The 14,192-nt window shown below is 45.8% G+C and overlaps 1 protein-coding gene across 1 annotated transcript in view; it reads left to right on the top strand.

Moving 5' to 3' along the window:
* Positions 1-10,421, top strand: part of NPTXR (neuronal pentraxin receptor) — a 38,040-nt gene extending 27,619 nt beyond the window's left edge. The window contains exons 2-5 of the mRNA XM_084809869.1: positions 182-401; positions 3,347-3,591; positions 6,162-6,341; positions 6,848-10,421. Of these exons, the coding sequence (XP_084665995.1) occupies positions 182-401; positions 3,347-3,591; positions 6,162-6,341; positions 6,848-7,072 (870 nt within the window). The 3' untranslated portion in view covers positions 7,073-10,421. The remainder of the gene's footprint in view (positions 1-181; positions 402-3,346; positions 3,592-6,161; positions 6,342-6,847) is intronic.
* The last annotated feature ends 3,771 nt before the right edge of the window (positions 10,422-14,192 follow it).

The raw sequence follows: 14,192 nt of genomic DNA, 5'->3' as shown, positions 1-14,192 counted from the left end.
TAAATAAAGCTTTTGCATCCTCCCCACTCATTCTGAGAGCACCGTCCTGTTTTTTAGGCCAGTTCCATGTTTTCTGCAAAAAATTCTTTTGCTGGCGATGCTTCTGCGGTGATATTTTAACAACGTGATTGCTTCTCCATTCTCTCTCCCCCTCCCTCTCTCGGCTTTCCCATGAATGTAGCAGGATATCCCAGCCCGAAATGTTTCTTCTACTTCTGCCCCTGTGCCAGCCCAAGAGACAATCCATACCAAGATGGAGGAACTGGAGGAGCAGATCCTCTCCAAGATTTTATCCCTGGAGAAAGAACGCTCGTCCATCACCAACAGCCATGATGTGCAGCAGCAAGATGTGGAGAAAGAGCTGGATGCACTTCAAAACCGGGTCTCTGAGCTTGAACATGGTCAGTCTTGGCATGTGTGTGCGCGTGCATGTGTGTGTGTATCTCACTTTCTTATATCTAATTTCTTAGTCTATCTATCTATCTATCTATCTATCTATCTATTTTGTCTGTCTATCAATAAGCCACTTCCAGATGGAGGAGTTTATGAGTGTCAACCATGTTCAACCAGCCCATCAGGCACCCAAAATCTACACAGGGGCAGTGTCATCTTGACTACTGCTAGTCAGCAATGGTAGCAAGCATTTGTGGTTGGAAAAAAGCAGCAATGGTTGCCCCAAAATGCTGTGCTCATAGGTCGCTCTTCTTCAAGGTTCTTCCTGATAAACTTCCTGTTTTGATGCTACAAGGAAAGTTACCTATCATGGACCAGGACCAGGAACCCTCATCCTCAGAGGACACTGACCCCTTGTCCTCTGAAGAAGCTTCAGAGTTAATGGTTCATTGAGAGGATATGGTCATGAAAAGGTGTCGTGAGGTTTCCACCTCCCCAAGACCCAGTTCCCCAGAAAGATCCCAGGGGTTGTGTCCAGAGGAGATTGCTTTGCCATTTTCAGACTCTAAGGAATCTGGCCATGAAGATATTAGCATGCCACATCTGCATTGTTGCAGCTTGAGGCTAATAAAATGGGCCAGGCTCCTGTGGAGGTGGAGCCAAGCAACCTAAAGGAAGCCAAACTCCTACTTAAGGCTCAATCTTGAACTGCTCCTTGTTGGAACAACATAGAGACAACCTTGTCTGGCTTCCAGACCCACTTTCCAGCTTTCTGTGGTACTGATCTGTTCCTGCCTGGCTTCCTTATGAAACCTGACCTACTCAGAGTCTCAGACCCCTGCTAAAGATCAGACCCCAAGTGGAACTCTGCAACCCAAGCTCCAGCAACGCCTAGTGATGTGAAGCTCTACCTACAACTGAAACCATGCAGGACCCATAGCTTGAAATGGTAAAGTACTATCTGGAAGCACCCAAAGATCACTGCCTCTCAAACCAACAGAACTGTATTACTAAGAGGATTTGACAACAGAATGTTGTCTTTACGCAGAACCTTCCTGTTGATTTGGTCCCACTAATCTGGAAATTTTATCCCATTAGGCCTCTGAGCTGTATTGTATCCCAAATCCATTGCTAAAGGCCTAGCGCGCACACACACACACACACACACACCCGTGTGTGTGTGTGTGTGTGTGTGTGTGGAGAGAGAGAGAGACATACATACATACATGGCATCCATGGGCAGGTGCCAGGGTCCCAGCACCTTAGCAGGACCCACTGCTGCTGAGTGGCTTGGAGTGGCCATTTTAAATTTCCCACAATGCCTGGGAGTGACTTTACATCGCGGTTAATGTGAGAAATTTAAAATGTCAGATACAAACTCCCTGGCTGGGTGTCACTGCCAGATAATCCCATTGAGGCCCAACAGAGACCACTTCGCTGGAAAGCCACTGAAACCTGAAGGCAGCCCTGGAAGCTTGCCAACCCACACACAGGCTTTCCCATTAGTTACCCACCTTTGGGGCATCATTAATGTTCAGATGTCCAAACATGAGCTTCATTTCAGCCAGAGATCAGCCCCAGAACTTGCTTTCAGGGGGCTAGAACTTCATCCTGGAACAAACAGAGTAACAATAAAGAAGAAAACCCTTGAGCAAGTGCAGACTGCAGTGCCCCTTGAGCAAGTGCAGGGTGCCTCTTTTCCTTTGGCGTTCTAACCAGTCTCACACATCAGGGATTAGGGTGAAAGAGGTCTATGACAACAGCCCCATTTTCAGACAGCCTTCACACATTTCATTTTAGAAATTAAGCATCAGTTATACATTGCACATGATTGCACAAGGCCTTGATTGCACTCTGTAAGAAGAATTCTGGTGGCTGAGACCAGAGCTCTGTTCAGCACCCTGTTTCACACAATGGCCAACCAGATGCTCTCTCCCACAGTTGCTCTGCATCAAGTGTCATACAGCAGCATACTACCTCTGAACCTGAAGGTTCCATATAGGCTCCATTGACAGACGTCCTCCTGAAGATTTAATTGATAGACGTCCTCCATAACTTTGTGGAATCCCCTTTTGAAAGCCATCTCAGCTAGTCACCATTGCCGCTTCTACTGGCAATGAGTTCCAAATGTTAATTATGTGCTGCATGAAGAAGTACTTCCTTTTGTCTGTTCTGATTCCATGACCTGTCAACGTCATTGGACACCCCACGTTCTAATAGAAATTACTGGCTTGCAACAGCTGAGCCCATTTGAGCAGTGGTGCTCTTGTGTAGTTCAGCCTTTCCCAACCTGGTGCCCTCCAGATGTTTTGGACTACAAATCCCAGATTTCCTGACCATTGGCCATGCTGGCTGAAGCTGATGGGAGTTGAAGTCCAAAACATCTGGAGGGCATGAGGTTGGGGAAGGCTGGTGTAGTTAGTATAGGCAATGGGCTTATTCACATGGAGCTTTTATCCTACTATTGAGATTGATTACTCTCAGAAGTTTGTAGGTCCTTTAGATGACATCGTCAACCTCCAGGGCATCTCCAGCACTAAATGACCTTAATTCCATTTTCTAAAAGATTGGAGATAATGAGCTATCAAATTACAGCGTTTGAGTTCAGCTTGAGTTCCCTCTTGAAAAAGGAAAAGCCACAATAAGAGGAGCTAGACCACAGTGCCATCTAGTGGCTGTATAATGAAACACATGGAAGACTCAGATAAGTGAGAAAAGGAGGGGGAAATGTGGGGTGGGGGAGAAAGGAAGCACATGTAAAGAGAGTCCATCATGATCCTGCATTTGAAACAGAAGCAGAAAGCAGAAAAGATTTTAGGCTGGTGTAGAGATGCTCAGTGTCTGATTGAATTTCTGGTGCTAAGTGTAACTTCTGTGACCTGTGGTCTTCTGTTGTCTCCACTGCAATCCTCCTCCATCTTCCTTGACCCCCATCTCTCTGTTATGCACACAGAAACAACGTCTTTCAACCCTCCAGAAGCCTTCAAGGTCTCCATCCCGGTACGAAACAACTATATGTATGCCCGGATGAAGAAGAGCTTGCCAGAGCTTTATGCCTTCACGGTCTGCATGTGGCTGAAATCCAAGGGACCGGCAGGAGTGGGCACCCCTTTCTCCTATTCAGTACCTGGACAAGCCAATGAGCTTGTCTTGTTGGTGTGGGGGAATAATCACATGGAGCTGATCATTAATGACAAGGTAGGATGACCCAGGCACAAACCTTCCTTAGGTGGAGAACAAACCCCTCCCCTTTAGGGAAACTAACATCGGCGAGGACAGCCTCACCCAACCTGGTGCCCTCCAGATGTGTTGGTCTAGCTACACACACATGCACACATATACTTCCTGCTCGCTTCCCAGCAGTCTGCTTGAAGGGAAGTGGAAAGGAATTGATTCAGACCAATGGCTCATCCTTTCAGAATGGCAGGTCCAGGAATCTAGCACGCAACCAAGAGTGTGGAAGGAGGAATGGCAGGTACTCGCCCACCCCCAGGATAGCATCACATGGAGCATGAGACACCAGTCATGTAATCAGCCCAGCCCTTGTTGGCCCTCTCCCCCATTGTTCTCTGTCAGCTGTGTAGATGATCACGGGCCAGCGTAGGTCTGAGATGGGCATTCGATCCATTTCCAGACTTCGACTGAAATGCTGCAATGCAGTGTGGGCGACGTGGTGCCTTTCCAGAAATTTCCTCCCCCACCGCATGCAGCCCATGCGCCTCTTCTAACTTCCAGACTGCAGCTGCGAAATATGCAGTGCTCCAAATCAGCGCATCAAGCACACTCTGATTGCCTTATGAGGAATGTACTTCAAGGGGTGAGAATCCTAGGAGAGAAATGAACACTGTGTGCCTGGACTGTAGAGAATGGAAAGACTGAAACCATGCTGAAAGTGATCCCAGAAATTAGAGCCCTCCGGAAGAACCATTAGACATTTCAACCACTTCCCCACTTCTTTTTCTTCCTCTCTGCTAGTTTGCCTCAATCCTTTCTAGTGGTTTATTTTTTTTCCCCTCTCCTCCCCCCTCCTTTTCCCCATGGTTTCTTTTTTTCCTTTTCCCCCTTTCCTATATTGAGAAGAAAAACAAAACAAAACCTACCAATGTTCTAAAACAAAGCAAAAGAAGGGACTTCTGGGAGACCAATCTCGTGGATTTTCATCAAATTATTTCTAATTTCACATGATATTCCAAGATCCTGAAGTGAATTGCAGGGCAGCGGGGCATTTCCTGTTCTCTCGATCAAACTAGACATGATGGCAACAGACCCTCTGTGTCCGTCCCAGTCACTCAGAAGGAGGTATCGATCTTAACAGCAGAAGAGGCCTATAGGTGGAGGACACCAAATCATCCCTCTGCCTGCAACTTGCCTCCCTGGAGTCTGTCCCCTGACATTACTTCCCTCCAGAGTCAAGCTACACATGGCCTTAACTGTATAGCTCTGCCCTTGAGTGCAGGGGTTTATGGGACTCTTTTTTACAATCCAAATTGAAGGCATGTCTCTCCCCTGATCCAAATTGGGACTTCAGCAGGGGCATGGAATTAAAGCCCCCTACCCCCTATACTAGGGTCCCTATCCAGATCAGGGGGCCAACATGGTCAATTTGTGTGTGGGGGGGGGTGGAACCTTCACTCAAGGGCAGAGCAATGCATTTAAAGTCTCACGTTGTGGGTTCTGATACCAGAAGTGAGCTCGGCTTGGAGAGAGAGAGAGAAGCATTTGTTAGGAGGAACTGCAGGGATGTGAGCAACAGGAAATATGATGGGAGTTGTAGTCCAACACACCTGGAGGGCACCAGGTTGGGGAAAGCTGGATTATATCTTTCACTGTACATGCTTCCAATAGCCCTTCTCACTTGACCTTATTAGACCATTGGTTCACCTTGCACAGGGCTGTCTTTTCAAACTAGCAGTTGCTCTCAAAGGTCTTTGGAAGAGATCTTCCATGCCTCTTCATCTAGCTGGAGATGCCAGGGGTTGAACATGGAACCTTTTCCATCCAAAGGATATGTTGTGTCTATGACTGAAGCATGCAATGGTGCCAACAGGGCAAGACTCCAAGACAGAATTCCCCAGAAGGTGCCCCATTCTCTGGAATGAGCACAGGGGAGGGCAAACACAACAGGGCTGGCTTACCACATCTTGTCATAGGCAAAGTAAACACGTATGACCATCTAAAGATCCCCACCGCTAGGTAAGACAATTAATTCCAAAGTCTGAAATTACCTTGCCGCATTATCCCCATCTGGGAGATCCGGTTCAGCACTTTGGATAGCTCCTTTAGAGTTCTGGCTGGCTCTGACTGACACCCAGAGCGGATTCACCGCCCCACTGACATTGGAGCCACCAGCTTCCACTGCCTGCCTGCCTGCCTGCCTGCCTGCCCCCCCCCCCCCCGCCCAAATTTTCTAAAGCACAAGCCATAGCTCCCTCTTGGCCAGGTCTGTGCTCCATGAACAAAGACCAAACACACTTATCAGGATTAAATAGTGAGCCTCAGTAGTTTTCTTTCTCTCCCATGACGTTGCTCCAGAGATTATGATTCTGATACTAGACAACAGTTTGTAGCAATCCATTGTCTCCTGTCTTTTTCCCTGCTTCCTTTTAGCTTTATCTCTGGCATTTTACAACCAATGGGAGAGGACTTCCTAATCTTGACAGTAATGGGAATGGTGATGTTAGCAACAGGCAAGAAGGCATCAGCAGGAGACCTTCCCCAAATCTATGTTGCACTGTACATTTAAGGCACTGTTCTGTTTTGTTGTAAAGGTGGCGCAGCTGCCCATGACTCTAAAGGATGGGACATGGCACCACATCTGCATTACCTGGATCACGCGGGATGGCATATGGTCAGCATATCAAGATGGTGAGGAGCGTGGGGCCAGCGAAAACCTGGCATCCTGGCATCCGATCAAAGCTCATGGGGTGATGATCTTGGGCCAGGAACAGGTGGGTCTAATTCCTCCATTGCATTGGAAATTATTAACCAGAACATCTTTTGAGGAACCTGCCCAGCTATCAGGATCTAAAAGAGCAAAATTTGACAGCCTGACTGTAAGAGATCTTCAGTTAGCAGCCTGGCCATGCTACACAGGTCATCCTTGAAATCTACGGCCACAGAGAGCTTCTGGTTTGGAGGTTATAGACTGCTGTGGTTCCCAGAAGGGATTCCCATACAGGAGCTTCTCAAGTGCTTGGTTTTGCATTTTAATGCAAAAACTGGACAGGCAGAAATCAGAATTGGGGTGGGGGAGGGATTGAACCATGCTGCTTAGCAGTGTGAACATCCATACCTTGTACCATATTGCTAAGGAAAAAGTAGAATGACACACAGCCCTGGCCCTGCTTTGTCCTTAATGTCCTATATTTTTCCTTCTCTGTCTCCCCCTTTAACTGGCTCTTTTCCCCCTTTCATTGCTCCCCTCTGCCTTTTTTTCTCCAATGTGATGCCACAGGATACCTTAGGTGGAAGATTTGATGCCACCCAGGCCTTCGTTGGTGAGATTTCTCAGTTCAACCTGTGGGATCATGTCCTGGAACCAGCTGATATTGTGGGCCTGGCCAACTGCACCAGCCACCTAGAAGGCAACATTGTCCAGTGGGATGAAAAGCTGGTTGAGGTTCATGGAGGAGCAGCCAAGTGGAGCTTTGAGATCTGTGAGGAGAGGAAGAAGGCATGAGAGCTCCTTGTCCCTACCAAAGGAAAGGTGCATGAAAGTGATTTCCTCTACCTTCAACCTACTTGAGGAATGAGGCAGCAAAGTGTTCCTTTTCCCAAACAGAAACATCTTGCAAGACTCTGAATCAGTCTGGGGAAAGCTGCGTGTGTGAGTGCGTGCATGAGTGCAAGGGACAAAGAAACCTTTCAAACTTAAAAAGAAATTGTGACACTGTGTTTTTCATTGTTTCAGTAAAACTTCTTTCTGACCCATACCATGAGCAGCAAGGCCCTCCACCAAGAAGGCTAGGGTGATTAGAGGGTAATAGCCATATCTGAATAAGAGTGTGATCAAGGCCAGGAACTGACGTTGAGGATGGGAAGCAGCTGGTGGAACTGATATCACCAACGTTTCTCTTTCTTTTCACATTTTGCTGATACCTTCAGTGATGACATATGAACACTGAGAGGGATTGTGAAGACTTTAACACCTGCGTGGTGGTGGCATTTGTCCATGGAAAGCCATTGATAGTCTAGGAATACACAAGCCAACATTCCTCTAGTCTCTGCATGCATCCATCAGGAATGTCCCCCTGTCTTATCTGCCTTCTAGCCTCTGTTCCATAGCCTCACTAGTAAGGTAGCCTTTTGCCTGTAGGCAATAATGCCAACGGATACCTTAATTCCACAAAGGCCTACATTCTTGGTTCAGGTTATCTTCTTTTTACAATGATCCAACATTCCATCCAAGATGTAATTTAATGGACAAGCTATTTGAATTGCTGTATGATCCCACAGGTCTATTTATTTAACAGGGCATAAGAGTCTTAATTCCTTTGCCATTTTTTAAAACTAGAATTCATTCCTTTGTACGGTGTCACAGCTTTTAAAGAGGGAGATTGTAAGTGGCAACCACAGAATTCTGACATTCCTGTTCTACCCCTTTCCTCCTATTTTTCTTCTTCTCTTCTCTCCCCTTTCTTCTAAGGGCTGATTCACACATGCATGTTCCTTTCCGTGATATCACATCACTTGATGACATCATTTGATGACTTGCAGTTGAACATGTGAAATGTTTCCATTCAAAAGCATTGTGCCTGATGTGATATGGTATAAAAGTTCCTGCCAAGATATTTCACCCATACAAGACAGTATTTGGTGTTGTTCTTACATGTGCAAATCAATGAGCCATAACTCTACAGAGTTTCTTAAAGATATAGTCAACGTTAAATGTATATGACTAGATTAACTCCTGACACCCTGGCAGGAAATGATAGCAGGGAAAAAAGACAGGCCATAGATTGATCACTGCCTGACAACCCTGTATCTTTGATTATGAGCCTTTCTACATGAGGCTTTTATTGTGTGCTTGTGATTGCTCACTCACCGTAGTTGTCATCCTTCAGACCCTCTCTCACTCTTTGCAACCATTTCCCTGGCTTTTTTCAGATGGAGGGAAGTCTGGCATTATTTAGAAATGGTGGAATGAGACCTTCATGTATTTGCACAATTCCACTATACCACAGCTCCATCTAGTGGTTGTGTAATGAAACATATAGAAAGGCAGAGAAAGAAAAAATCCCGGAAAAAACATGTATAAAGGAGTCAGTCTTAATCCCTCAAAGAATCTTAATCCCGCAAAGAAGAAGCCTCGGTAAAGGTGCAGGTTAAAAGTCTCATGTAGAAAAGCCCCAAGAAAGGAACAAGTAAGGCAGGTCCCAGCTGATCCTTTCTGGTAGGTGCTCCAAATTCGGTCCAACTCTGCAACTCCAAGGCAACAAAATAGCTATGGTGCAACTTAACAGTGAAGCAGTTAGGTCATTTTAGACTGTGGACTTAATGGTCTTAATGAGGGATGGGGGCTTTTTAGGTGGTAATGAGTATTAGTTCACTCACTTAAAAATCTGTTAAGCCAACTTTGCTGTGCTTGGGGAGCCTCCTAGTCATTCTACTGAGTGACGCCCTGGGCATCTGCCCCAAAGTCCTGCCCTAACAGCACCCTTGCATTTCCCTGAAGCATACTGGATCTTAAAGTGTCTGTTTTCTTCTACTGCATGATCTTAGCCTACACATTTACAACTGGAATAGGGGTGCTCTCTCTTGTTGGAGGTAGGGATATCGGAGAAATCCGCAACGGAACCAAATTAGTTTGGATTTCTATGAATCCAACCCGCAGATTCTGCAGTGGACCAGCTTTTCCTGAGTCGCCCAGATTCCATGGACTTGTAGACCGGTTGTTTTACTTTCTGGAATTTTACAGAAATTTAGTCATAGAAAATACAAAAAATAAAAAAAACACCAACCAAAAATGCACATTTCCCCTATAAGCTAAAGCATGACAATGTGCTTTTGGGGGGATTTGCGCATGGGGGGGTTGCACATTTGGGGGGGATTTTAAAAAATCCATCCATCCCTAGTTGGAGGCCTTCATGCAGAGGCTCATCAACAGTGAGCACCCAGACAGCAGACTGAGCACGCACATAGGTCACCATGCCAGTCTCTCCACTATGCTGAGGTGTCTTGTATTTCTATTGAAAAAATAGTTATTATTTCTAAATTTCCACGTAGTTCAGTGGTAGAGCACATGCATTGCCTGCAGAGTGTACCAGGTTTGATCCCTGGCATCTCCAGGTAGGACTGGGAAAGAATCCTGCTTGAAACCGTGGAGAGCCACTGCTACCAGTCAGTGTCGACAATACTGGACTAGATGGACCAATGGTCTGAATCAGTATAAGGCAGCTTCCTATGTTCCTATTTCCATATGCAATTTGCGATCCTCTTTTGTGGAGATCTGTTTCCTCTTGTTTGGTGATGTGTGAGTGGCCACCATAGGGTAGAGTGACATTCAGAGGGCTGCAGTACTGACTCTCCCAAACATCTCACAGATTTTGCAGCTCTGAAAGGCAGAGGAGCAGTCTCCCAGGCCAGGTATTGGCTGTGACACAGGGGTCTGGTTACATGGCTGAGTGAGACCAGAACCCCCCTGCCCACCTCCCCTCCTTAATTCATGCAATCTTGTTGCAATCAGTGAGGAAAACGTGAGTGAGTGTGCACATGCATGCACCACTGGCCACAAGACAGGAGCCTGCACTAACTGGCTCACGTGAAACCGAAAAGAAGCCATCTCCTGGAGAAGGTAGAATGGATCTGAGGGTATGAATCCACTCCAAGCAAACACTCCCAATTGCCCTCAGGCAAACATGCACAAATATGATGCGAACTTGTTAGGGTTTCCAAGAGTTGGAGTTAAAACGTGGGGATAGAGCTAGAGCAGAAGCCAGTGGTTTTTGCTGGGCCTCAAGGTAGAACTCAGCCCAAAAGCTAGCTATTTGCCTAAGATCTGTACTGCTTAAAACAAAAGGTCTCTGGGGTAGTTGGGAATGGGGACGCGGGCAGCAAAGGCCTTGTGCTTTGCTTTTCTGGCAAGTAGCCTGAAATCTAATTTGAAAAAAACGCTGACCATGCTGGCATTTTTTCCTAGTTACTTGACAACCTTAGAACCAGGATTTCCTGGAAACAGCTAACAGGAATTACCATTTGTGTTGGAGTTGTTGTTGTTTTCAGCTCCTCTGACCAAAGAGCTTCTTGTCAGCTGCATCTGTAATAACCCATATGCACATTGCACAAACGATATGATGTCAGTGTGCACCCACGGGTGATGGGGACTGAACAAATGTAAAAGAAAAAGCTGTGTGTGAGTCAGCCCTTCACAGGCCCATTTCTGAGTGAGGATGTTGCCTGTACAGGGAGGGAACTAGCTGTGTTCCTGTTCTTGTTCTAGTCCCCACCACTTTCCAATCTCCCTGTGCCACGTCTGGGGAGGGATTTACGATTCTCTTCGAGCAGCTGATGACAGAGTCTTCAGGATTCTAGAAGAAATGAGGAACAAGTTGTTCTTCAAGGGTGCTGGGAAGCTGCTGAACCTGGCCAGGGTTGTGGGGCTCTGTGAAATGTGTATGCCCTTTGAGTGCCTGATACCATAATGGTTTTGAAGTCTGTAAGTTAACTACATCTGTGAGTTATTGTTTCTCCAACCAGAGAGCTTGTGATTGCCTTGTCGTATTTTGCTTCCTCCCCCACCATAAACTTCCTACTTTCCATGACTTGTGATACAAAATGTTGGATGTTCTCTCTTTCTCTATCTGTTTTTCTCTGAACAAATGGGGTGAGGGAAGGCAGAGCAGACAAAGTTATTTTAGATCATATTAATGACCATATGTGGCTCCTCCTCTAAAGACTGATTTATATGTTGCTCTTTTAATGGGCAAAGATCTGACATGCAACCACTTATATCCTGTTACATGTGAGGTGAATAAAAGCCTTTCTTTTGCCAGGTGTTCACTACAGAAACATATTATGTAGCACCACAATTGGCTGTAGTTCTCCATAGTGTATATGTGGTGACATAAAAGCATGTATCTGCCTCACATATTACAAGAGTCGCTGCTAGTACACACCAATCTTTAACGTACGCCCACTGATAGTGTAACATAAAGCTACCCTGAAATTGTCCTGTTGCCAATAGGACACAAACCACTCAGAGGGAGGAGACTACATTAGAATGGGTAAGGGGATGGAAGCAATTGTGTTCAGGTTGTAAAACACTGTGATCTTAATGCACCATGCCTGAGAGGGGAAAATACACTCTATATCAGTCACTTTCTCACTCTCCTTCTCTCTCCCCCTTCCTCCTTTTGTACAGCTGTTAAACAGGATTTGACATGTGTATGCACATGTATGTGTCATATGTATTTTTTTTGTATATTTGACGGTTGACAATAAACTTGGTGTTTATATTTGATTCTCTATAGGATGTTCCAGGAATTACACAAGAGGTAGAAAGATGACAGAGCTCATGAGGTACCTCAGGGCTCAAAAAACGGTGCACATATTCAGGGAGGGTGAAGGAGATTACTGGCATGGTCCAGGACCCTGACCCTCATCCTCAGAGGATGAGGCTGCTGACTTAATGGATCTGGGAGAGGGCTTAGTTACAGAAGGATATGATGAGGTCCTCACTTCCTTAGGAACTAGTTCTCCAGGAAGGCCCCGGGAACCTGCTTGCCTGTGTCCAAAGAACATTGTGTTGTCATACTCAGACTCGGAAGACTTTAGACATGAAGATACCATCATGTTCCAGATACATCCATGTCATCACAGCCAAGGCTGCTGAAACAGACCAGGCCCTTTTAAGGAAGAAGGCCTCAGTCAACAGGGAGGTAGAGCTAACCACTCTAAAGGAAGCCAAAACCATACTTAAGGCTCGGTCACAATCAACTGCTTGTTGGAGCAATGTACAGGCAAGCTTGTCTGACTTCCAGCCCCATCATCACTCAGACCTCTCAGTGGTGCTGCTCTATTCCTGTGTCTCTGAGAAACATGACTCCGGCTTGGTTGGAATCCACTGAACCTTACTTGCCCCCAAGTCCTTGGATCTTATAGTGCTCAACAAAGCCAGGCCCTCACTGCAACAGGGTATGACAGCTGAAACAGACAATTTTTTATATAGCTCTGTTAATGAGCACTGTGTTTTACAGAGTTTCCAAAAAAAAAAATGCAGGTCAGTGCCAACACAGAGTTTACAATCTAAATTTGACAATGAAGAAGGTAACAGAAAGAAGGGAGGTAAGGGTGAGGTAAGGGGTGAATGTAAGCAAATGCAGTTATGTGTACTTAAGAAGAAATATGAGGATTAAGTTGTTAAACCAAAGGCCTCATGGCTTCTGATGGTAAGATTATATTCCCTGCCCCTAGTTAGTGATGTCATTGACTCTTATCCCTATCCAGTGGCCCTGCACAAGCTCATTTCACACCGCATCCACAAAAGCTAGGAAAATTGTTGGCTATTTTTTCTAGGAGGGTCTTCACAGTGTTCTAAGGCTCTGTGCCTTTAGATACCTAATTTCAGGCACAGGTGTGCAGAGGATGCTTTTCTCAATCAGCATGGCTCTGGTCCAAGGTAGATTCACGGGGGTGTTATCCTCCTAAATAAGATGTCTTAATGCAACCTTCCCCAACCCAGCACCCTCCAGATGTGTTGGATTACAGTCCCCATCATTTCCAGCCAGCATTGGATGATGGGAGTTGATCTGGAGAGTGCCAGGCTGGGGAAGACTGACCTAATGGTTCATATTGCTGCCCATCTAAAGGGAGGTCTAAAAGAAAGACGACCAGAAGGAAGACTGATAAGAGAGGAGAAATTCTGAGAGAAACTAGAAAAGCAATTGAACAGGCAATAAAAGTGAGGAGGAGGAGGAGAGCACTTCTCTCCACTATTATGGTCATTTCTAATGAATGATCAACCAACAATTAATGTCAGGATCCTTGTGGATCATCAGAGTGCTTGCATTGGATATTGTAGTGTCACATTGTGATGGGTCTTCAGTGCAGAGGTTAGAGCACAGTGCTGCTTCCACCATCACAAAATTTGTTAATACTGAAGTGTTATGCAACACAAAGTGGCTTATTCATGTTTTGCAGACCTAGGATGACCTTAGTCCCCTTTCCATTGACTAGCTTTACATCACATACGTTGCAGGGGCTGGCAACCATGGCCTCCAGATGTTTTGGACTACAACTCCCATAATCCCCAACTATTGGCCATTCTGGCTGGGGCTGATGGGGGTTACAGTCCAAAACATCTGGAGGGCAGCAGGTTGCTTACCCCTAACATATAGAGTAGCATGTAAGCATAGCAGTTAGACATCCACTTTCTCAAAGCCAGCATGCTGTGAACCGCCCAGAGCAACCACCCAATACTGTCCCTTAAATGAAAATATATTTATTGAGGGGGGGGTGTCATCATAAAAGGTACACAATAAAACACTACACAACATTCCTAGCATCACTGAACACTATTCAGTAGATGGATTCTTTGGATGGAATTCTTTAACTCAGAGTTCAAAAACTTTATGGGTAAGCGTGAATTTGATTTTGCCCTACGTTCTCTTTTCCTTCTCCAGAGGCCTATCACTGTACCTCCAAGAATTGTACCTGGAACCTCCTTCTTGACAGTTTTGGGCTTACTGCTGAGCTACAGTCTCCAATTCTTGGAGTCGCTATTTAAACCAGGGATGGCATCCTGTGACCCTTCAGATGCTTTGGCCTACAACTTCCATCAGCCCTTGCTGGCACAGCCAATA

The sequence above is a fragment of the Heloderma suspectum genome, chromosome 7, assembly GCF_057233095.1.
Source record: "Heloderma suspectum isolate Gila_16-S chromosome 7, 16-S_ref, whole genome shotgun sequence".
Classification (NCBI taxonomy): domain Eukaryota; kingdom Metazoa; phylum Chordata; class Lepidosauria; order Squamata; family Helodermatidae; genus Heloderma; species Heloderma suspectum.
This window is presented reverse-complemented; position numbering and strand designations above follow the sequence as displayed.